We start from the raw sequence: 25,496 nt of genomic DNA, 5'->3' as shown, positions 1-25,496 counted from the left end.
TGTGTGTGGTCCCTCCTGGCTCAATTCAAGCAATCAAAAGCAGTATTCTCAACCCACCAAAATTTTAGTCCTGCTTGCATTATTTCTGAATTTATTTCAGAATTTTTGACGGTGCGCTTTCAATGGGAGGGGACGTTTCCATCGACGACGAGACGCTTATGGTGACTTCACGAGATGATATACCGACTCAGTCTCTCGAAAGTGCTCATAAAGGTAAGGTTGCGTGTGTGCGTTCATATGAATAAATGTATGCGCATATGTATGGGCGTTTGCGTTTGTACTATGTTAAAAAAACAGTATTGTTTCGTTTGCGTTCTACTCAACACATTTTGGGGACCAGCTTTACTTGATCTGGAAAGCAACACATTCCAAATCCGTCCACAAACGCAGTACATGTATACTCCATCCCTTCTGTAAATTAATTAAAGTTTTAGCCTTATTCTAATTCATATTTCTTTAACGGAAACACTAACGTCCACATGTGTGGACGTTTGCATCTCGCCCACACGCATGGATCCGCGTTCATTTGTGGGTGCACGAATCTTGGCATGATTGTGGTGCCACGTAGGACTGGCCGGTGTGTGGGCATTCACCCGGTCGCCCACACGTCCATTTCACCACATGGAGGGGCCGGTGTGTGGGCGTTTAGCAATTCGCCCACACGCCAGTTTTCACTCACGCACAAGGGCTGGTGTGTGGACATTTGCCATCTCGCCCACACGCCCGTCTCCTCTCCCACACCCAAGCTGCCAGTTGCCATACGTTTTGTAGTGTACATGGCAACTGCCCTAGTGTAGCAGATGGCAACTCTTTTTTTTTACCCGAACATGTCAGTTGTCATGTGTTTTGCAGGGTACACGGCAACTGCCCTAGTGTGCTTGTAAGCAGATGGCAACTCTCTGTTTACCCGAACATGTTGTTTTGTCATGTCTCTTTGTAGCGCTACACGGCAACTGTCTAGTGTTAGTAGGTGGCAACTCCTAAGGTTTTCAAATCATGGCAACTGTAGTAAACCAGATCATATATGGCAACTGCTTAGTGTTAGTAGGTGGCAACCTCTAAAATTTTCAAATCATGGCAACTATAGTAAACCAGACCATACATGGCAACAATTGCAGTTGTCCAAAATGGCATCTGGCACTTGACCTGAGATGGCAACTGCAGTTGAGCAACCATGGCAACTGTAGTTGTCCGACATGGCAACTGTAGTTCAGCGACATGGCAACTGCAGTTAAACGGACATTGAAGAGGGTCCGGACCATGGCAACTGCGGGGACGCGTGGTGACTGTACGCGGGGCGTGCGGGACCGTGAGGTAGGTGGCTGAGAGAGGTCGTGTGGGCGTTATGCATTTTGCCCACACGTAGGCGTGTAAGAGGGACCGCAAGGAAAAAAAGAGGCGTGTGGACGCTAGTTGTTTTGCTCACACATAGGCGTGTGGGCTGGTCCTCTTAGACACCACACAAAATGTGTGGACAGACTACTTAACGCCCACACGTGTGATAGTTATCGTCGTCCTTCTTTAAAGTTCATAGAAACATATAGCAACATGCAGAACTTTAGATTCTTTATAAAAAAATTGTATCATGCACACATGATGTAGATTTTGTCATATTCTTCAAATTTGGTCGAATTAAATTTTCTGAGCTAAGACAAACATAGAACTTCTGTTAGTTTGGGATGGAGGGAGTATTTGCTATGCCAGGCCATATTCATTGAATTCCTATACTTGATCGGACAACTTTCAGTTTTTTGCTACATTGTGGTTGACTGAAATTTCGCAATTTTGTAGTTTTCCTTGGTTGTTTGATTCTTCGCAGCAACAGCGGTGAGCTTAGATCAAGTCGAAGTTGGTGATGACACAGAGCTTGTGCGAGGTAAGGCTTCCGTTTGGGGGTGGGTGGGTGGGGGTTGGTTGAGTTTGGAGCAAGCTAGATGGAGCGACAACGTTGAGAAGGGGTAAAGAGGGTTTGAGGTACAATGTTTGAGCACTAACGATGGGGCATAGGAATCAACAATCAAGGGTGAGTCATCAAAACCAACCGAACAAATATCTAATCCCTCTAGTCGCATATTTATATCATTTTGTTCACCAATCAAACATTCTTCTTTTACCAAAGGCCATGAGCCATATATTAACCAAGTCACGAGCCTTGCGTTAACACCCACGATATAAGTTAAAATCACAAACAAACCCAAGAAGAATTTGTCGTCGTCTCTGGCCTGCAGAAGCCAAGGACGCAGCCTAGCTTGATGCCTCACCTGCTCTGCATCACTGGAGCCAGTGAATCTTTGGAAGCACAACCATAAAGCAACCGTGCGCTTCCTGGAGACGCCATCAACGATGATTCGAAGCACGGATCGTCAACCTATAGAAAAAGGCGAGGGCCGTAGGAGGAGACCCAACCCCCCATCGATGCCAATGTACTTCGGCAAGAACTTGTTGATGAGACCATCAACTTTACCGCAAATCAAGATAGAACCATCACCGTTGGTGACTCTCCCTCAGAGCCCGAGTGTTTTCAACACTCGGACGACCAACATGAGGGCACGAAAACCTAACAAACCAAAGCAAAACTCCCCATCAGTTTGGACTTTTGGAGCAACTGGCTGGAGCATGAATTCAATAACATGGAGCTCGTTGTCGTTCAAGACGGCATTCATTTGTGTTTTCACTGACATGTGTAGAGAGCAACTACAGAACCTTTTGATAAGGGCTTGGCCTCCAAAGGCACTGCAAATTTCCAAGCCAGAAAGGACGTGACGATTGGGTTGCACCAGCACTCAACTGAGCCTGAGCTGATGCTGCCGCGGCAGGGAAAGGCAGTAGCGCCAAACTGCTCACTGCTCACTGACCCGTCGCCGCCGCAAGTCGAAGCGCAAACCAACCATATCATCCGAGTGAAGCAGCAGCTAGCTAGCTATAGCTTAGCTCACCATCCTGAACGACGTGAGGTCAGGTGTAATAAAGAACGGAAAGAAACAGACGTCCCGGTCGGTACCTAGGTGCACCGTACATCAGACGTGGCTTTCATTCGTATCCAATAATACAACCGAGCGAATGAAATTAACGCACGGGGCCACGTACGTAGCCATGGCAAACAAAACAAAAGATAGAGCGATCTAGTACCAGAAAACACCGTCAGATTCCCCGCAGCTTTAACAGTTTTGTTTGCAAGGAAGGATCACCATCGATGCCCGTCACGTCACGGTACCGGACGAATTCCGGGAGTCCCTGTCGCCCCGGCCCGAATCTTTCTATGTTTGGCGATCACACACGCAGCTCGCCGACCTCTCAGTTTTATCATCCGTGGCCTCATTGGCTCGCTTTCGCGGCTCGTTCCTTTTCTGTTTGTGTGTGGGCTATGCCCTCCTCGCAGCTGGATTCGGCGTCTCGCGTGGCGAGAGCTTTACTAGATGCCGATGGCATCGGCCGGTGCGCGGCGGGTGCATGGTGATGGGCGCGCACCCTGCCATGCCGCCCTTCAGACGCAACTTAACTTGGGCACGATAGCAACACAAGTGGTACGCCACCAGCTCTTCAAATTCCTGATCGCACGTGCGACGACGTTGGCCGCTGCTGCCTCCCTAGCTCTCTTCTCGGAAGCCTCCGGCCGGCACACCAACGCCCACGGCAGCGCGCGCGCACACGCACGACGAGAGAGCAGTTTGTCCTCGGAACCGGGCCCGGGGCTTCCACTCCACGATCTTCCCTTCCCGATACGATCGAAAAGCGGTGGCGCTGCTGGATCCTCCGGTCGATCGGGTGCGCCGCTTTCGATCAGTTCACCTGCCCCGGCCGGCCCGCCGGCGTCCCTGTCGCTCGAGGCTGGCCGGCCGTATGGATTTCTGCCTATCCACACGCACACACCCAATGCATGGCTCCAGTGCGGCCTCACAGGGGGAGGGGGGCGTCGCGCTCGATCGACTGATCCATCGGAACCTGCCACGAACGCCGGCTGGGCTCGAACTGGGTGGCCAGCAGCGCTCGCGCTAGATCCATCAGCTTGCGCGCGCATAGAGGATAGCGCCGTCTGTGCAGGTCATCTTGTTGACGTCTGCTCTCCACGCTGTCGGAGTAGCCGAGGATCGCTAGCTGTTTATGCCGATTATAACTACTCCACCTACCTGGTTGATGTTGATGCGACAAATAACAGAGAAATTACCGTCCATGTTACCATCTACGAAGCTCCGTCCTTGTTACCATGTAAGAAGACTAGCTTGCTTTGCATTCGATCGCCAACAACCGTCACTTTGAAGTTCTCCTTTTTTTTAAATAACCTTTTGTTTTGACCGTGGCTATACGTGTCCCAATCTGTCACAAACAAGACACGACGCACTCGCGCTACCACATCATCTGGGAGACTGGAACTGCAATAAGTGATCAAGAGCTCGCAAAAGTAGTATAGCATATTAGCACAAGTGTTCAAGCACCCAACCAATCAACTTGCTATTATCCACCCAAACGTTGTTCGCAAATTGCTCACCTGCTCCTTAAAATAAGATGACCGGATCGATTAGAGAACTACACGATTCGGCTGTTATTTTCATTCCCGTCGCCGTCAGGAGGCGCACAACCGATCAATCGCGCACGTGAGGATTAATTGAGAAGGGGCCTGGAAGCTCTAGTAGCAAGATCCTACGGGGGGGTGGCAAATTTATTGTGTACTCCCTCCGTTTCTTTTTAATTTGCATACAAAGCTTGACTAGTTTTGTATAAAAAATGTCAACATTCACACTATGGAATCAATATTATTAGATGCATGATGAAATTAATTTTCATAACATATAAATTTTGTAGTATGGATGTCGATTTTTTTATTATAAAATTAGTCAAACTTAACAAAGTTTAGCTTTAACCAAATCTTATATGCGGACTAAAAAGAAACAGAGAGAGTACGGACAATCGCTATCCTGAATTATTCATTAATTCCTGCATGATAACCAACAATTCCTGCGTGCATGCGTTTTGTTCATCGATCCCGGCTCTCACACGACCACATGCTCGCTGGAGTGGCTCCAACGAATAGTCGAATGGATCTGTTCAAACCAGTGCAGCCCCATGGTATAGGCAAACGACTGTTTGATAAGTCCAATGTGCACACCCACTATACCTAGGTTCGGCTAGACTGTGAACAGATCGAATTACACACACCCAACGGCCCGGCAATGGCGTGCTACCATCACCATGCAGCACGGTCGCACGACCGGACTGGATGGATGCCGGTCGCCTGTACACGTTGCAGCACATGCCCACTTTTTTTTTTTTGCGGGGTAGCTCATGCCCACTAGCTAGCCTTTCAATCCAGTAAGCCGATCGAATCGTGAAGAAAGCTCGCTGTCGCTGACTCTGATGCATGATTGCATGCATGGTCACGGTCCGATGGTTTGACCTCCGGCGCCACCGGCCCGGCTCGTGCCTCGTTTTTTCTTCCGAAGCTTCTGGCCGGCGACGCGGCAGGGTCCGGGAAGCAGGTCAGCACGGTCCAGGAAGGCCAGGCTAGCTAGTTAGATCCACCTTTTTCAGTTCAGATGAAACGGCGACGGCGACGGCGACCGACCGGTGCAACGGCAACGGCAGCGCATGCAGGCGGATCTTTTTGTTTTTTGTTTTTGCTGGGTGCTGACAGCAGCGTCTCGCGAACAAAGTAGGATTAGTTGTCGCGGCGTCGTGGGCATGCTTCAGTCCTGCCTCGTGGTTTCCCAGCGGCACGCCCGTCTACGAGCTTGGAGAGCTCAGCTCTGGACGGCGTGCACCATTGACGGCGGCGTTTGACAAGCACTTCCACGTTGGGTTGGGTGGGTGATCTTTGAGTCGATGGACCTGTGCGTGCAGAACTTGGGGGTCTTGCACTCTTGCTAGTCCGTGGACGGGATCGATCGGCTGAAACATTCCTCCACCGTCGCACTGGTTTTTGTTGACGAAATTGTTAACTACCAGCTGCTCGGTTGCCTAGCGAGGAGAGGATTAGTATATAGGCTAATCGGTAAGTTAATTGGTTATTTAATCAATTAATCGGACGAATTTATCGGCTACGAGGTGACCCTACAAGTAGGGATTAATCAGCAAGTTAACTGGTTAATCGGGCGAATTCTTGAACAGGCACCGCATATGGAATGAGTTTGTTTAGCATTTTAGCTATATGCAAGTTGCATGTTTTTTAAATTTGGGTCAGTCGAATCTTTGTCCGTCCATTCGGAATGAGTTTGTTTAGCATTTTAGCTATACGCAAGTTGCCTGTTTTTTAAATTTGGGTCAGTCGAATCTTTGTCCGTCCATTCGTTGTGCTCTAAAAATCGTGCTGTTCTTTTCGTGTGCCGTTTTATGGGTTGGGCTGAATTTTTTTACTTGCTCATGTTTTGGGGTCAATCAATTTAGTTATTTGGCTTGAAGCCCGCTAGCCAGCCGTTGGCTGTTGTTGTCTCTATTCTCTGGAAATCTAAAAAAACTATTTTCTGCGTATTTTTTATTCATTTGTATGTGTGTAAATTGTATTAGAGTGCGAAGATTTCAGTATTATATGTTTATTCTTGCATATATTATAAAATTTGCAATTTCTGTTCAATTGTGTGCAAGTTTTGTTTTTTCCTTCATTTTATTACTTATCTAAGGGTAACATCAATGCCACTAATTTGTCCTTCTTAAAGAACATCATTTGTGTGTGTGTGTGCGCGCGCGTGCGTGTGTGCGTGCGTGTGTGTGTCAGGGCCGCTGACAGCCATTTGCGAGCTGTGCACTCGCACAGGGCCCCCAATATTCAGGGCCCCCTGATTTGAGCCCAAACTCACGTTGCCACTTTCAGTTTTAGGCCTATGTTAGTCAAGCTCCCTCTTGGACAGTCTTAGTCAGCTCGCCCGATCGCTAGTCCATCGTCTCGAAGCCCGATCGATCAAAAGAAGAAACGGCAGCACATGTGCTTTTTTTTTCAAAAAGGGACTCCCTGGCCTCTGCATCAGAACGATGCATACGGCCAACTTATTAACAAATAAATAGGTTCAACAAGGTCTTTAAGTCTGAAAACGATAAATAAAGGAGAGCTCACCAAGAGCTAAAAAAGGCGAAAACAAACTCGCCAGAAAAAGCCACAACTGGCTGACATAATAAAGATAGGAAAACTAATTGCCTATCCTATTACATGACCGCCATCCAAACCGGTTGAATATATCCCGTGCTACCATCTCCCAGCGGATAGATCCAGTAACCAAACGCTCCCTGGCCTCCGTCGGACTAAGTAGCGACCACATACGGATCAACGCAGTGGCTCGGAAGATAACCTGCAAAAAATGAATATTTTTTGTTCTGTTAAAAACCAAGTCATTTCTGCAGTTCCAGACTGCCCACAGTAAAGCACGGACTCCTACGCGAATGTGTCTCGCTGTTTCGGGCCCTATCCCGTTAAGCCACGTTCCAAATAACGTGTTGACAGACCGCGGTGGAGTAATGTTAAAAGCAATATGAACTGTCCGCCAAAGAACTTTGGCTAACGGGCAATCAAGAAAAAGGTGTTTGATAGTCTCATCCCGATCACAGAAACTACACCTAGTAGGTCCTGTCCAATTACGCTTTGCTAAATTGTCCTTGGTTAAAATTACTTGTTTATGGACAAACCACATAAATACTTCGATTTTTAACGGAACTTTGACAGCCCAAACATGTTTGGAACTAGGAATCGAGCTTGAATTGATAACATCAACATACATTGATTTAACAGTAAACTCTCCGGACCTAGTAAGTTTCCAGCGTAATGCGTCGGGCCGTTGAGATAGTTGAACCGCCATCAGTCTACCTACTAGATGGAGCCATTCTTCCCAACGGTTGCCAATTAGCGTCCTTCTGAACTGCATATTAAGTGGAGTGGATTGAAGTACCGTTGCAACGAATACCTCACGTTGTTGAACAATACCTCACGTAGTTGAACGGCAGCACATGTGCATGATCTTGTTTAAACATGTTGATCTTGTTTTGTAAACTCACGGTTCTATTAATCTTATCATATAGTCTCCTTCGGGTTATTATTTCGAAGTAGGGGATGCAGAAGTACCTTCAATAAAAGAAAAATAGAGAAAATTATGTCCATCTTACTTGTCTTGTAATTGAAAAAAAAGAATAGGTGTGAATGTTTCTCTAAAAATTCACATACAGGCTACTCACCCATGTATATGACTGGACACTGTTTAGTGCCATCTATTTTGTGCTTATTGCTATCCATTTTTGAAAATCAATATCATTCTTTTTATTCCATCGCGCAACAAATCATCATCTATATGTGCTCAAATGCTAAAATATGGTATATATGTACTGAAATGTTGGAGTATACATGCTGAAATGTTGGCTATATATGTGTAAATGTTGAAAAATACATGATGAAGTGTTAATTGCGCGGTGGAATAATGATATTTTGTGTGCAAGTTTTTAATTTCCTCTTTAAGGGTAATAATAATGCCACTAATTCATTCTGTTTTTATTTCATTTCTTTTTTTATGGGTAATATCATTGTTACGAACTCATTCTTTCTTACAATACTTCTTTTTGCGAAAAACACTATTGTATGCTTATTCTTACATATAATAAAATAAGCAACTTGTGTGTAAATTGTGTGCAATTTTTGTATTATTTGATTTGATTTTCAATGTTTATTCTTCTTTAAGGGTAATACCAATGCCACTAGATTTTTTTTTTCTATTTTTTGTTCACTTATGATTTTAGGTGACACCACTAAAAGTATTAGATTTATTATGATCATGCAAAAAATACAAACATGTATTCGTCCAATGTCATTTGCCAACGTAGACTATATTCCTTGTTCTTGGGCTCCAATGTGATTTAAAATAATTGTATTAGACTAGAGAACAGTGGAAAGATCGATATAGACAGAGAGGGATTGAGCGAGACGCGCGCGGCGCAGCGCCGGCCAGCAAGCACTTTTCAGCCGGCCTTGAGCCATCATGTGCAACACCGGCGTCAGCCCTACCCCCTAGCGCGCCGCACCTTCCGTTGCCCCTCACTTCCTTCGAGAATTCCTTGCACCTGCTCTACCCCATGCATGAGAAATACGAATAAGGTAGGATGCAAATGCGGAGGGGGGGGGGGGCATGGGCCCATTGTTTTTCACATAGCTCCGCCGTTTGCATGGTGTCCAGTCCCAGTGGGTGTGCCTTTTGCTAGTCAAAGGGAAGAGGGTGAGCCCGATAATGTCGGTTGTGCCACAGGTGATAAAATCATAGAGAAAGCCCGAATGCTAGAAAGTGCAGCTGCACTTTCAGTTAGACCGAGTGCACGGGCCAGGTCAATCCAAGACGCGCTCGTTGGGTATTCAGATTGGCTCCGATGCGATCTACGCGCCAGAACGAAACTTCATCGTCAATGTCGGCATCTTCGTCGTCGGCTCGACTGGTCATCTCGGTTGGTCCGAGGACTATGCTCCATGTCATATCATCAATATCGAACGGGTGTCTTCATCAACATCAACTATGATCTCAACCAAGATCATGGAAAAAATAGTCCATGGAGCTCGGGATCTCAACATCAACATTATTCTCACGCGTCTGTGCAGAATTTTCTGGACAACGGATTCGTTTTCGCCATCCCTGCCTCCTTGAGCGTCGGTTTGACGATTGCTTTGGTGCAATTGTGCGCAGTTAAGTCTACAACGACCATTTCATCGCTTTTTGATGGAGGAATCTCTGACAATCGCTGATATACCGGGGCCGTGACGAATCTAGACTAGGGTTAAAAATATGCATGATAGGTCCAGTTCGGCCCACCCGGGGACAAATGAAAAAAACCAGGAACCATGTGCTGAACGGACGGAACAAAATCTATATGTATTTTAATAGGAGGACCATCCTTTTTATACGTAAAAAACCGACCTAGTTCTGTTGGCATCCGCCTGTGGAACCGAAGGCGACATTGCAACTTCGATTTCTTATAGCTGTAAAATATTTTTGCCTCCCTTGACGAGGATCGATGGGCTGCATGTGGAGCAGGCCCAGTAGTGGAGTGCGACTGAGGCCCAATAAACAGTCTTGGGGATAGAGCAATTATTTTTGCTTTTTCTTGAGCCAGCTGCGTGGGAGCTAGTATATGACGCTAGTTGCGTAAAATAGCCTGTGAACATACAAAGTTCATGTCTGGTCCGGCCCACTGGCAGGCACCGAAATGACCTGTATTTGTAAGGCATGAGAAAAACAATAAAAAGACGCGTTGAAGAATCAAACTCACGACCTCAAAGACCTGACCATGGCTAGCGCGAATATTTAAGAATATACTGCAGAGACAGGTTCGAAACATTTTTTGATAGATTCTTTTGAATTTTCAAAAAGATCTAATAATTATGAATTGCCAAATATTCTTGGAAACGTGGACATTTTTTTATGTCTCGAACATTTTTGAAAGATGCGAACAGTTTTCTGAATATTCCGTATATTGTTGAAAAATACGAAAAAAAATTCAAAACAGAACATTTTTGGAATTCACGAACATTTTTTGAAAACATGTTTTTTTGTAAAATATGACCATTTTTTTGTGAACAGTTTTTGAACAGGAACATGTTTTGAACATTCAGATTCTTTTAGACATTGTGTTTTTTAAACATGAAAGTTATTTGAATTTGTAAAAATTTCACTAAAAGAAGAATATATTTTTTTGAATTTTTAACGTCTTAAAAAAATCTCAAACAATAGTGGAAGACATAATGTTTTTTTTAATGTGAACATTTCTTAATTTGAACAAATTCCGGAGTGGGAAAAAAATTAAATTGTCAAACATTTTTGAAACGGATTTTTTTTTGAATTTTCAACATTTTTTGAAAATATAAAAAAACGAAATTCTAAGCATTTATTGAACATATATTCATTTAAAAGAAGGAAAAATAAAATAAACTTGGAAGACAAAAGGGAAAAGGAACCAAAATAGAAAAATAGAAACGGGCAAACAAAAAAGGTAAACGAGCCGGCCCAGTCATGGGCACCTCATGTGAAACTCCGAGTATTTGTCAGAGCATGCGGCAAATAGGGTTTTCCCAGCTGCCTTGGTAGGAAAATAAGTGGGCTGCTTTCGTTGGGCCACAGCGCACGCAGCTAACGAACATGACTTTGGACACACCGTCTTTTTCTAGTAGATGGACGCACATAAATTTAGTACCAGCTTGGATAGATTTTTTTTTCTTTTTGACGGTGGACGGACCAAAACAAATCGGAGAAACGTGTCTCCCTTTATTATTAGGTACAGAAATAATTGCCTTCGGTGAAAATGTTTCGGTATACAAACAATTTCGAATAATTTTCATTTAAAAAAAATGAATCTCAGTCAAACTTAGCTGGAATCCTTTGGCCGAAATGAAAACAAAAATCAGTGAAATTTGGTGATTTTTGGCTATGGCTGGAATATTTCTAAAGCAAAAATACAAAACCATGGTCCAACCTGGAGTCGTGTTTTGATTCTAACTGTTTCTCTAAAGGGAAACCTTACCTTTCAACCAGTGGATGAGACACGTGTATCCACCACATCCGTGGCCGTCCGGTTTAATTTTAATCATACGGCACGTAGCGCTACGCAAGACGGTCCAACAAGTTTTGTAACATTGGGCATGTTGCACACACAAATTCGTAATACATGCTATGTTACATACAAAGCACCAACAAGTAGCCAGCGTGTACATAAATTGATCATTTTTTCGTTAGAAAATTCTCGCAACGTCATCCTTGTTGCAAAAATCCTTCCAGAACATCATCTATGTTGCAGAAAGGTGGAAAACGCGCGCGGGGGGAGGGGGGGGGGGGGATCTGTAACACATCCTCTGTTGCAAATATTTTTCTGCAACATGGACTTTGTTGCGCAAATAATGTTTGAAGAAAATCATGTGTCACGCTAAAAAGACGCTTGGGTTATTTTGCAACAAAGTCGTTGTTGTAGAGTGAACATCGCAACAGCCAGCTTGTTGCAATTCACGAGGCGCATGTTTGGGAAGATTTGATGGCTATTTTTGCGTTAATCGGATGGCCGCAGAGGTGGATGTTTTTCTTTTATCCTCTACCGGACGCGTAGCGTCGCCCTTCTATAGAACCCTTTACACAGAAGGATATGTTAGCTCTAACAGGTCCATACCGGCCATTGGTTACTGGTGCCTTCATGTGGTTTGAGTTCGATTTAAAGATCAAGGACAAGGGCGAGCAGGACGCCGAAATACAGTTAAGCAAAGGCGTGACAACGTACCATCACAAACCGGATCACAAGCGCGTCATTGACCAACTACTTAGTTTCCATAGCACGGTGAAATTGGTACTGCAACAAGTGACAGGACCGGTGGTGGCTAGCCTCCAAGTCAGCGTTGTGAAAGAAGGCTCCCACGACCCTATTGTCCACTTCAACGGTAAATTAACTGTCCGGACTACTAGAAATTATGGACATCATATGGTTGTATATGATAGCAGCGTGCCTAATGGGGGCTTTCTTTTAGGGTGCCTAGTGGGGGCTTGGTGAGGACCGGGCAGTAGCCTAATGGCAAGGTCGTTGTGGCGCATCTTGCAGACTGGAGTTCGAATCCTGTCCGGAGCGAATTTCCGTGATCTCACCCAGGTAGGCTTCTTCTATAAAAATATGTCCTGGGTGCTAGTGCTCATGTATCTCATTTTTTGTAATCTAGTAACTGATCAGGGGGCTACTCAAGACACCGTGTTTGCAGAAGACGAACAAATGATGCTCTATGTTTGTTTTCTTGATGCGGGTTATGAGATTGAGGATGAGGATGTGACTAGCCTTGGGCCAGAGGATGAGGATGATGACGAGATTGATCCTGACAAAGAGGAAGAGGGAGAGGGAGAGGAAAGTGAAGGGGAAAGGGAAGAGGAAGAGGGAGAGGAAAGTGAAGGGGAAGGGGAAGAGGAAGAGGAAGGCGATGAAGAAGATAGCGGAGGCGAAGGGGATGAGGAGGAAGACCCTAAGAATATTGTCACTCTCGAATACCCTACACCTGAGACTGTCTGGGAACACGGTTCTGTTGGAAATATGCCCTAGAGGCAATAATAAATAGGTTATTATTATATTTCCTTGTTCATGATAATCGTTTATTATCCATGCTAGAATTGTATTGATAGGAAACTCAGATACATGTGTGGATACATAGACAACACCATGTCCCTAGTAAGCCTCTAGTTGACTAGCTCGTTGATCAATAGATGGTTACGGTTTCCTGACCATGGACATTGGATGTCGTTGATAACGGGATCACATCATTAGGAGAATGATGTGATGGACAAGACCCAATCCTAAGCCTAGCACAAGATCGTGTAGTTCGTTTGCTCAGAGCTTTTCTAATGTCAAGTATCATTTCCTTAGACCATGAGATTGTGCAACTCCCGGATACCGTAGGAATGGTTTGGCTGTACCAAACGTCACAACGTAACTGGGTGGCTATAAAGGTGCACTACAGGTATCTCCGAAAGTGTCTGTTGGGTTGGCACGAATCGAGACTGGGATTTGTCACTCCGTGTAAACGGAGAGGTATCTCTGGGCCCACTCGGTAGGACATCATCATAATGTGCACAATGTGACCAAGGAGTTGATCACGGGATGATGTGAGTTACGGAACGAGTAAAGAGACTTGCCGGTAACGAGATTGAACAAGGTATCGGGATACCGACGATCGAATCTCGGGCAAGTAACATACCGATAGACAAAGGGAATTGCATACGGGATTGATTGAATCCCTGACATCGTGGTTCATCCGATGAGATCATCGTGGAACATGTGGGAGCCAACATGGGTATCCAGATCCCGTTGTTGGTTATTGACCGGAGAACGTCTCGGTCATGTCTGCATGGTTCCCGAACCCGTAGGGTCTACACACTTAAGGTTCGATGACGCTAGGGTTATAGGGAAAGTATGTACGTGGTTACCGAATGTTGTTCGGAGTCCCGGATGAGATCCCGGACATCACGAGGAGTTCCAGAATGGTCCGGAGGTAAAGATTTATATATGGGAAGTCCTGTTTTGGTCACCGGAAAAGTTTCGGGCGATATCGGTAATGTACCGGGACCACCGGGAGGGTCCCGGGGGTCCACCAAGTGGGGCCACCAGCCCCAGAAGGCTGTGTGGGCCAAGTGTGGGAGGGGACCAGCCCCAGGTGGGCTGGTGCGCCCCCCCACCAAGGCCCAAGGCGCATGGGAGAGTGGGAGGGGGCAAACCCTAGGTCCAGATGGGCCTTAAGGCCCACCCTAGTGGCGCCCCCCCTCTCTCCTCCCCTTGGCCGCCCCCTAGATGGGATCTAGGGCTGGCCGCCAGCCCTTGGGGTGGAAACCCTAGAGGGGGCGCAGCCCCCTCCCCCCCTATATATAGTTGAGGTTTGGGGCTGCCCAAGACATGAGAACGTCTCTCTTTCGGCGCAGCCCTACCCCTCTCCCTCCTCCTCCTCTCCCGCGGTGCTTGGCGAAGCCCTGCGGGATTGCCACGCTCCTCCACCACCACCACGCCGTCGTGCTGCTGCTGGATGGAGTCTTCCCCAACCTCTCCCTCTCTCCTTGCTGGATCAAGGCGTGGGAGACGTCACCGGGCTGCACGTGTGTTGAACGCGGAGGCACCGTTCTTCGGTGCTTAGATCGGAATCAACCGTGATCTGAATCGCTACGAGTACGACTCCTTCATCCGCATTCTTGCAACGCTTCCGCATCGCGATCTACAAGGGTATGTAGATGCACTCCCCTTCCCCTCGTTGCTAGATTACTCCATAGATTGATCTTGGTGATGCGTAGAAAATTTTGAATTTCTGCTACGTTCCCCAACAGTGGCATCATGAGCTAGGTTTATGCGTAGTTTCTATGCACGAGTAGAACACGAAGCAGTTGTGGGCGTAGATGTTGCCAATTCTTCTTGCCGCTACTAGTCTTATCTTGTTTCGGCGGCATTGTGGGATGAAGCGGCCCGGACCGACCTTACACGTACGCTTATGTGAGACAGGTTCCACCGGCTGACATGCACTAGTTGCATTAGGTGGCTAGCGGGTGTCTGTCTCTCCCACTTTAGTCAGAACGGATTGATGAAAAGGGTCCTTATGAAGGGTAAATAGAAATTGGCATATCACGTTGTGGTTTTATGTAGGTAAGAAACGTTCTTGCTAGAAACCTATACAAGCCACGTAAAAACTTGCAACAACAATTAGAGGACGTCTAACTTGTTTTTGCAGCATGTGCTATGCGATGTGATATGGCCAGAAGATGTGATGAATGATATATATGTGATGTATGAGATTGATCATATTCTTGTAATAGGAATCACGACTTGCATGTCGATGAGTATGACAACCGGCAGGAGCCATAGGAGTTGTCTTTATTTTTGTATGACCTGCGTGTCATTGAATAACGCCATGTAAATTACTTTACTTTATTGCTAAGCGCGTTAGCCATAGAAGTAGAAGTAATCGTTGGCGTGACAACTTCATAAAGACACAATGATGGAGATCATGATGATGGAGATCATGGTGTCATGCCGGTGACAAAGATGATCATGGTGCCCCGAAGATGGAGATCAAAGGAGCAAAATGATATTGGCCATATCATGTCACTATTTGATTGCATGTGATGTTTATCATGTTATGCATCTTATTTGCTTAGAACGACGGTAGCATAAATAAGATGATCCCTCACTAAAATTTCAAGAGACGTGTTCCCCCTAACTGTGCACCGTTGCGAAGGTTCGTTGTTTCGAAGCACCACGTGATGATCGGGTGTGATAGATTCTAACGTTCGAATACAACGGGTGTTGACGAGCCTAGCATGTACAGACATGGCCTCGGAACACATGCGAAACACTTAGGTTGACTTGACGAGCCTAGCATGTACAGACATGGCCTCGGAATACAAGAGACCGAAAGGTCGAACATGAGTCGTATAGTAGATGCGATCAACATGGAGATGTTCACCGATGATGACTAGTCCATCTCACGTGATGATCGGACACGACCTAGTTTGACTTGGATCATGTATCACTTAGATGACTAGAGGGATGTCTATCTGAGTGGGAGTTCAATAATCAGATGAACTTCATTATCATGAACATAGTCAAAAAGTCTTTGCAAATTATGTCATATCTTGCGCTTTAGTTCTACTGGTTAAGATATGTTCCTAGAGAAAATTTAGTTGAAAGTTGGTAGTAGCAATTATGCGGACTGGGTCCGTAAACTGAGGATTGTCCTCATTGCTGCACAGAAGGCTTATGTCCTTAATGCACCGCTCGGTGTGCTGAACCTCAGCGTCATCTGTAGATGTTACGAAACATCTGACATACACGTTTTGATGACTACGTGATAGTTCAGTGCGTATTGCTAACGGTTTAGAATTGTGGCGCCACAGACGGTTTTGAAACGTCGCAAAACATATGAGATGTTCCGAAGACTGAAATTGGGATTTCAGACTAGTGCCCACGTCAAGAGGTATGAGACCTCTGACAAGTTTCTTAAACCTGCAAACTAAGGGAGAAAAGCTCAATCGTTGAGCATGTGCTCAGATTGTCTGAGTACCACAATCGCTTGAATCGAGTGGGAGTTAATATTCCAGATGAGATAGTGATGGTTCTCCATAGTCACTGCCACCAAGCTATTAGAGCTTCGTGATGAACTATAACATATCAGGGATAGATATGATGATCCTTGAGCTATTCGCGATGTTTGACACCGCGAAAGTAGAAATCAAGAAGGAGCATCAATTGTTGATGGTTAATAAAACCACTAGTTTCTAGAAGGGCAAGGGCAAGAAGGGATACTTCATGAAACGGCAAATCAGTTGCTGCTCTAGTGAAGAAACCCAAGGTTGAACCCAAGCCCGAGACTAAGTGCTTCTGTAATGAGAGGAACGGTCACTGAAGCAGTACTACCCTAGATACTTGGTAGATAAGAAGGCAGGCAAGGTCGACAGAAGTATATTGGATATACATTATATGAATGTGTACTTTACTAGTACTCCTAGCAGCACCAGGGTATTAGATACCGGTTCGGTTGCTAAGTGTTAGTAACTCGAAATAAAAGCTACGGAATAAACGAAGACTAGCTAAAGGTGAGATGACGAAATGTGTTGGAAGTGTTTCCAAGGTTGATGTGATCAAGCATCGCATGCTCCCTCTACCATCGAGATTTGGTGTTTGCGTTGAGCATGATTGGATTATGTTTATCGCAATGCGGTTATTCATTTAAGGAGAATAATGGTTGCTCTGTTTATTTGAATAATACCTTCAATGGTCTTGCACCTAAAATGAATCTCGATCGTAATGATACACATGTTCATGCCAAAAGATATAAGATAGTAATGATAGTACCACATACTTGTGGCACTGCCACTTGAGTCATATTGGTATAGAACGCATGAAGAAGCTCCATGTAGATGGATCTTTGGACTCACTCGTTTTTGAAAAGAATGAGACATGCGAACCATGTCTATTGGTATATATACATGAAGAAACTCCATGCAGATGGATCGTTTGGACTCACTTGATTTTGAATCACTTGAGGCATGCAAATCATACCACATGGGCAAGATGACTGAAAGGCCTCGTTTTTAGTAAGATGGAACAAGAGAGCAACTTATTGGAAGTAATACATTTTGATGTATGCAGTCCAATGAGTGCTGAGGCATGCAGTGGATATCGTTATGTTCTTACTTCACAGATGATTTGAGTAGATGTTGAGTGTATTACTTGATGAAACACAAGTCTGAATTATTGAAAGGTTCAAGTAATTTCAGAGTGAAGTTGAAGATCGTCGTGACAAGAGGATAAAATGTCTGTGATATGATCATAGAGATGAGTATCTGAGTTACGAGTTTGGCACACAATTAAGACATTGTGGAAAGTGTTTCACAATTAATACCGCCTGGAACACCATAGTGTGATGGTGTGTCCGAACATCATAACTGCACCCTATTGGATATGGTGCATACCATGATGTCTCTTATCGAATTACCACTATCATTTATGGGTTAGGCATTAGAGACAACCGCATTCACTTTAAAAGGGGCACCACGCAATTCCGTTGAGACGACACCGTTTAGAGAAACCTAAGTTGTCGTTTCTTAAAAGTTTGGGGTTGCGATGCTTATGTGAAAAAGTTTCAGGCTGATAAGCTCGAACCCAAAACGGATAAATGCATCTTCATAGAATACCCAAAACAGTTGGGTATACCTCCTATTTCAGATCTGGAAGCAAAAGTAATTGCTTCTAGAAACGAGTCCTTTCTCGAGGAAAAGTTTCTCTCGAAAGAATTGAGTGGGAGGATGGTGGAGACTTGATGAGGTTATTGAACCATAACTTCAACTAGTGTGTAGCAGGGCACAGGAAGTTGTTCCTGTGGCAGCTACACCAATTGAAGTGGAAGCTTATGATAGTGATCATGAAACTTCGGATCAAGTCACCACCAAACCTCGTAGGACGACGAGGATACGTGCTACTTCAGAGTGGTACGTGATCCTGTCTGAGATATCATGTTGTTGGACAATACTGAACCTACGAGCTATGGAGAAGCGATGGTGGGCCCATATTCCGACAAATGGTTAGAAGCCATGAAATCCGAGATAAATGGATCTTTGAGAAGAAGACGGACGTGGACGGTAATGTTACCGTCTATGAAGCTCGACTTGTGGCAAAGAGTATTTCCACAAGTTCAAGGAGTTGACTACGATGAGATTTTCTCATCCGTAGCGATGCTTAAGTCCGTCGGAATCATGTTAGCATTAGCTGCATTTATGAAATCTGGCAGATCAATGTCAAAACAAGTTTCCTTACCAGTTTTCGTAAGGAAAGGTTGTATGTGATACAATCAGAAAGGTTTTGACGATCCTTAGGATGCTAAAAGGTATGTATGCTAGCTCCAGCGATCCTTCCATGGACTGGAGCAAGCATCTCGGAGTCAGAATATACGCTTTGATGGAGTGATCAAAGTTTTTGGGTTTATACAAAGTTTGTTAGAAACTTGTATTTACAATAAAGTGAGTGGGAGCGCTACAACATTTCTGATAAGTATATGTGAATGAAATATTGTTGATCCGAAATGATGTAATATTTCTGGAAAGCATAAAGGGTTGTTTGAAAGGAGTTTTTCAAAGGAAGACCTGGATAAAGCTGCTTACATATTGGGCATCAAGATCTATAGAGATAGATCAAGACGCCTGATGATACTTTCAAAGAACGCACACCTTGACATGATTTTGAAAGAGTTCAAAGTAGATCAGCAAAGAAGGAGTTCTTGGCTGTGTTACAAGGTGTGAGTATTGAGTAAGACTCAAGACCTGACCACAGCAGAAGAGAGAGAAAGGACGAAGGTCGTCCCCTATGCTTTAGACGTAGGCTCTACAGTATGCTATGCTGTGTACCGCACATGAAGTGTGCCTTGCCATGACTTGGTCAAGAGGGTACAATAGTGATCCGGGAATGGATCACATGACAGCGGTCGAATTTATCCTTAGTATGTAGTGCACTAAAGAATTTTCTCGATTATGGAGGTGAAAAGGAGTTTGTCGTAAAGGGTTACGTCGATGCGAACTTTGACACTAATCCGGATGACTCTGAGTAGTAAACCGGATTCGTATAGTAGAGCAGTTATTTGAAATGGCTCCAAATAGCGCGTGGTAGCATCCACAAGATGACATAGATATTCGTAAAGCACACACGGATCTGAAAGGTTCAGACCCGTTGACTAAATAACCTCTCTCACAAGCATAACATGATCAAACCAGAACTCATTGAGTGTTAATCACATAGAGATGTGAACTAGATTGTTGACTCTAGTAAACTCTTTGGATGTTGGTCACATGGTGATGTGACCTATGAGTGTTAATCACATGGTGATGTGGACTAGATTATTGACTCTAGTGCAAGTGGGAGATTGTTGGAAATATGCCCTAGAGGCAATAATAAATAGGTTATTATTATATTTCCTTGTTTATGATAATCGTTTATTATCCATGCTAGAATTGTATTGATAGGAAACTCAGATACATGTGTGGATACATAGACAACACCATGTCCCTAGTAAGCCTCTAGTTGACTAGCTCGTTGATCAATAGATGGTTACGGTTTCCTGACCATGGACATTGGATGTCGTTGATAACGGGATCACATCATTAGGAGAATGATGTAATGGACAAGACCCAATCCTAAGCCTAGCACAAGATCGTGTAGTTCGTTTGCTCAGAGCTTTTCTAATGTCAAGTATCATTTCCTTAGATCATGAGATTGTGCAACTCCCGGATACCGTAGGAATGGTTTGGGTGTACCAAACGTCACAACGTAACTGGGTGGCTATAAAGGTGCACTACAGGTATCTCCGAAAGTGTCTGTTGGGTTGGCACGAATCGAGACTGGGATTTGTCACTTCGTGTAAACGGAGAGGTATCTCTGGGCCCACTCGGTAGGACATCATCATAATGTGCACAATGTGACCAAGGAGTTGATCACGGGATGATGTGAGTTACGGAACGAGTAAAGAGACTTGCCGGTAACGAGATTGAACAAGGTATCGGGATACCGACGATCGAATCTCGGGCAAGTAACATACCGATAGACAAAGGGAATTGCATACGGGATTGATTGAATCCCTGACATCGTGGTTCATCCGATGAGATCATCGTGGAACATGTGGGAGCCAACATGGGTATCCAGATCCCGCTGTTGGTTATTGACCGGAGAACGTCTCGGTCATGTCTGCATGGTTCCCGAACCCGTAGGGTCTACACACTTAAGGTTCGATGACGCTAGGGTTATAGGGAAAGTATGTACGTGGTTACCGAATGTTGTTTGGAGTCCCGGATGAGATCCCGGACATCACGAGGAGTTCCAGAATGGTCCGGAGGTAAAGATTTATATATGGGAAGTCCTGTTTTGGTCACCGAAAAAGTTTCGGGCGATATCGGTAATGTACCGGGACCACCGGGAGGGTCCCGGGGGTCCACCAAGTGGGGCCACCAGCCCCAGAAGGCTGCGTGGGCCAAGTGTGGGAGGGGACCAGCCCCAGGTGGGCTGGTGCGCCCCCCCACCAAGGCCCAAGGCGCATGGGAGAGTGGGAGGGGGCAAACCCTAGGTCCAGATGGGCCTTAAGGCCCACCCTAGTGCCCCCCCCTCTCTCCTCCCCTTGGCCGCCCCCCTAGATGGGATCTAGGGCTGGCCGCCAGCCCTTGGGGTGGAAACCCTAGAGGGGGCGCAGCCCCCTCCCCCCTATATATAGTTGAGGTTTGGGGCTGCCCAAGACATGAGAACGTCTCTCTTTCGGCGCAGCCCTACCCCTCTCCCTCCTCATCCTCTCCCGCGGTGCTTGGCGAAGCCCTGCGGGATTGGCACGCTCCTCCACCACCACCACGCCGTCGTGCTGCTGCTGGATGGAGTCTTCCCCAACCTCTCCTTCTCTCCTTGCTGGATCAAGGCGTGGGAGACGTCACCGGGCTGCACGTGTGTTGAACGCGGAGGCACCGTTCTTCGGTGCTTAGATCGGAATCAACCGTGATTTGAATCGCTACGAGTACGACTCCTTCATCCGCGTTCTTGCAACGCTTCCGCATCGCGATCTACAAGGGTATGTAGATGCACTCCCCTTCCCCTCGTTGCTAGATTACTCCATAGATTGATCTTGGTGATGCGTAGAAAATTTTGAATTTCTGCTACGTTCCCCAACAGGTTCCCCCCAACTGAAGGTGAAGGTTGATTGGACTGCCATCTTTGATCCGTCGCTAGAGTACTATTTGACAAGATGGTATGCCCTTCCAAAAGGTTTTAAGTCACCTAATTATCGATTTGGTGAGTTCTTTGAGTGAGAGTGATTTTATGTTTTGTTGGTTTCCTATATGTCCATTCTGCTACTCCAAACTCTGATGTACTACTCCCTCCGTGTTATAATATAAAAAAACACTCTTTTATTATGGGACGAAGGGAGTAGTTGTTATTTACCAGTCGTATATATTCTGACTCCCACAAGTATTATACTATATGCGTGCAAATTATACTAAAGTGCGAAATTACACTATTATATGTTTATTATATGCATACTACAGACCATGTTATTTAAATGCTATTTTGTGTGAGAATTTTTAATTTCCTCTTTAAGGGTAATAATAATGCCACTAATTCATTCTATTTTTATTTCATTTCTTTCTTTTTTATGGGTAATATCATTGTTACTAACTCATTCTTTCTTACAATTTTTCTTTTTTGCGAAAAACACTATTATATGCTTATTCTTGCATATAATAAAATAACCAACTTTTGTTTAAATTGTGTGTATTTTTTGTATTATTTGATTTGATTTTTTCATGTTTATTCTTTTTTAAGGATAATACCAATGCCACTAACTTAGAAAAGTTGTAGATTTATTTTTGTTTATTTTTTGTTCACTTATTATTTAGGTGACGCAATCACAAGTATTAGATTTATTATAATCATGCAAAGAATGCAGCATGTATTCGTCCAATGTCATTTGCCAATGTAGAACTATGTTCCTTGTTCTTGGGTTCCAATGTGGTTTAACATAATTGTATTAGACCAAACAACAGTGGAAAGATTGATATAGACATAGAGGGATCGAGCGAGACGCGCGCGGCGCACCGCCAGCCGGCAAGCACTTTTCAACCAGCCTTGAGCCATCATGTGCAACCGCCAAGTCCGAGCTCCACGATGAGCCGCCGCCACGACGGAAGAAGCCGACACCATGCAGCCCTCCACGCGCGCGTTCCGTGTTGTGAACACAGCCGCCAAGCTGACGCCTGGATCCAGTGTCACCCGCCGCCACCCCCAAGCAGGGATGAGAGAAGGCCTCGCCGCCACCTGGTCGGGCTTGGCCCGGCAGCTCGCACAGGCGGCAGCAAGGAGGGGGGCTGGCCGCTGGCATAACTAGGTCCCCCCCCCCCCCCCCCCCCCGCTGGTGACGCGGAGATAGGAAGGGTGGCAGGGGCGGAGATTTGTAGGGGCCCCGCCCAGGAATTTAACATTCCAAGCCCAGCCCACCGGCAGCAGGTACCAGGCCATCCTATCCTCTCCCCGTATAGTTCCTCAAAAAAAAAAAAAAAACTCTACCCGTATCGGCCGTGCAGAGCACCAGAGGGAGCAGGCGCCGCCCGTCGGCGTCACTCGCCGTTTCGCGGAGCAGGGCCGCCACCCACCAAAATCTCTCGTCGCCTTGCGGATCTTGCATCTAGTCAGGACTGCGTCTAGTGATTTTGTTTTGTTCCTCACGTCTAGTCCGCCACTCCTCATGTATTATACGGAGTAGTTCCTTACATCTAGTCAGGATTGCAATTAGGTAGTCAGGGCAGAAAAATCAGACCTAGAGAAGAATTGATTTGGTTTTTTAAAGGAAAAAAAGAGATGCTTCATGGTTGGACTGTATTTCCGTTCTATATATCCGCTGGCTCATGCTTCATGGTTGCCGTCAGTGCTTCATTGTTGAACTACGTTTTGTTGGTATTATATATACATATCTGCTCGCTCCATTTTGTAACCATATACTAATGCTTATGATTCTCGCTCCTTCCTCGGCAGGATGTCGGGCGTGGAAGAGAAGCCGGAGGAGAATCTGCGTTCGAACCTTGCCCTCACAGCTCTTAGCATCGTTCGTAACCACCAGTACTTAAAGGAGCTCGCTATGAAGCAGCTCACGTTCCCCGAACTGGTGTGGAGCACGGACAAGAATGAACTGGCCGCAATGCACAAGGAAAAGGTCGAGGCGCTCACGGTCCACGACCCCAAGAGGCAGGCCCTCGTCGCCGGCCGCTTCTGCAGCTTCCACCTAGCCGGCTTCGACCTCGACGAAAAGTGTGAGCATCTATCTATCTAGACCCTGTATTCACAGCCATCAACTTCTTTCCAGTCTGAAGAAACCTTCATCCTCTTGCACGTTTGTGCTGATTTGTAGTGCGTATCTCTGCTCTTGATTAATTTGCAGCAAGTGTGGAACTTGGGCCCCCTTACGACCCTGCTGTGAGGAAGGGGACGGCTTCAACCATGAATGTCATTTCCTTGAGGGTGGTTAGAGTTGGTCCTGATTACACATACCCGGTTGAGGTTTACGGTAGGGTTATTGCGAGGGATGAGGTTGACTACAAATGTGTCTACCTGTTCGACCGTCAAAGGGAGGATGCCCAGCTCATCAATTCAGAGGTAACATTTTATTTTCCTTAGTTATGTTTGCTCATTTAATTCCATCTATATGTTCATTGAATCCAGATGATGTGGTCCAACAGAAGTGATGTTGACTATACTTTTGAAATCGTTTAGATTTACCCCATGGTTTTCACTTTCAATGTAACTTCATTGAAATTTTGTAAATTTCATTAATTTCGGTAGGTACTTAAATAATTGCCTTTGGTGAAAATGTTTCGGTATACACACAAAATTCGACTATTTTTTTTAATGATTGAATCTTAGTCAAACTTAACTGGGGTCCTTTGGCCAAAAATCAGTGAAATTGTGATTTTTGGCTGTGACTGGAATATTTCTAAAACCGAAATCCAAAGCAATGGTCCAACCTGCAGTCGTGCTTTGATTCTAACTGTTTCTCTAAAACCCTTTGCACAGAAGGATATGTCAGCTCTAACAGGTCCATACCGGCCATTGGCTACTCGTGCTTTCATGTGCTTTGAGCTCGATTTAAAGATCAAGGACAAGGGTGAGCAGGATGCTGAAGTACAGCTCAGCAAAGGCGTAATACCGTACCATCACAACCCGTATCACAAGCGCGTCATCGACCAGCTACCTAGTTTCCAGAGCACGGTAAAATTGGTACTGCAACAAGTGACAGGACCGGTGGCGGCGAGCCTCGAAGTCAGCGTCGTGAGAGAAGGGTCCGATGACCCTATTGTCCACTTCAACGGTAAAATAACTGTTGGGACTACTAGAAATTATAGACATCATATGGTTGTATATGATAGCAGCGTGCCTATTGGGAGATTGGTGAGGGAAGATGGCTCTCTTGTGTTAAGTCGCAATCTAGTAACTGTCCAGGGGCCTATTCAAGACCCCGCGTTCGCGGATGACGAGCAAATGATGCTCTATGTTTGTTTTCTTGATGTGGGTTGTGAGATTGAGGATGAGGATATGATTAGCCTTGAACCAGAGGATGAGGATGATGACGAGATTGAGCCTGACAAAGAGGAAGAGGAAATCGAAGGGGAAGGGGAAGAGGAAGGCAATGAAGAAGATAGCGAAGAAGTGGATGAGGAGGAGGAGGACCCTAAGAATACTGTCACTCTCGAATACCCTACACCTGAGACTGTGTGGGAACACGGTTCCCCCAAACTGAAGGTGAAGGTCGATTGGACTGCCATCTTTGATCCGCCGCTGGAATACTATTTAACAAGATGGTATGCCCTTCCAAAAGGTTTTAAGTCGCCTAATTATCGATTTGGCGGGTTCTTTGAGTGAGAGTGATTTTATGTTTTGTTGGTTTCCTATATGTCTATTCTGTTGCTCCAAACTCTGATGTACTGTTATGGGACGGAGGGAGTAGTTGTTATTTACCAATCGTATATATTCTG

General features: G+C 45.4%; 1 protein-coding gene across 1 annotated transcript; it reads left to right on the top strand.

The window, feature by feature from the left end:
- The first annotated feature begins 23,503 nt into the window (after nucleotides 1-23,503).
- On the top strand, nucleotides 23,504-25,420 carry LOC123160395 (uncharacterized). The gene is made up of 3 exons (XM_044578215.1): nucleotides 23,504-23,777; nucleotides 23,906-24,120; nucleotides 24,538-25,420. Exons 1-3 carry the CDS (start codon nucleotides 23,504-23,506, stop codon nucleotides 25,381-25,383), a joined length of 1,335 nt encoding a protein of 444 aa, XP_044434150.1. The 3' UTR covers nucleotides 25,384-25,420.
- The last annotated feature ends 76 nt before the right edge of the window (nucleotides 25,421-25,496 follow it).

This window comes from Triticum aestivum, chromosome 1D (genome assembly GCF_018294505.1).
Source record: "Triticum aestivum cultivar Chinese Spring chromosome 1D, IWGSC CS RefSeq v2.1, whole genome shotgun sequence".
NCBI classification, from domain to species: Eukaryota; Viridiplantae; Streptophyta; class Magnoliopsida; order Poales; family Poaceae; genus Triticum; species Triticum aestivum.
Note: the sequence above shows the minus strand (reverse complement) of the source record. Positions and strands in the feature narration are given on the sequence as shown.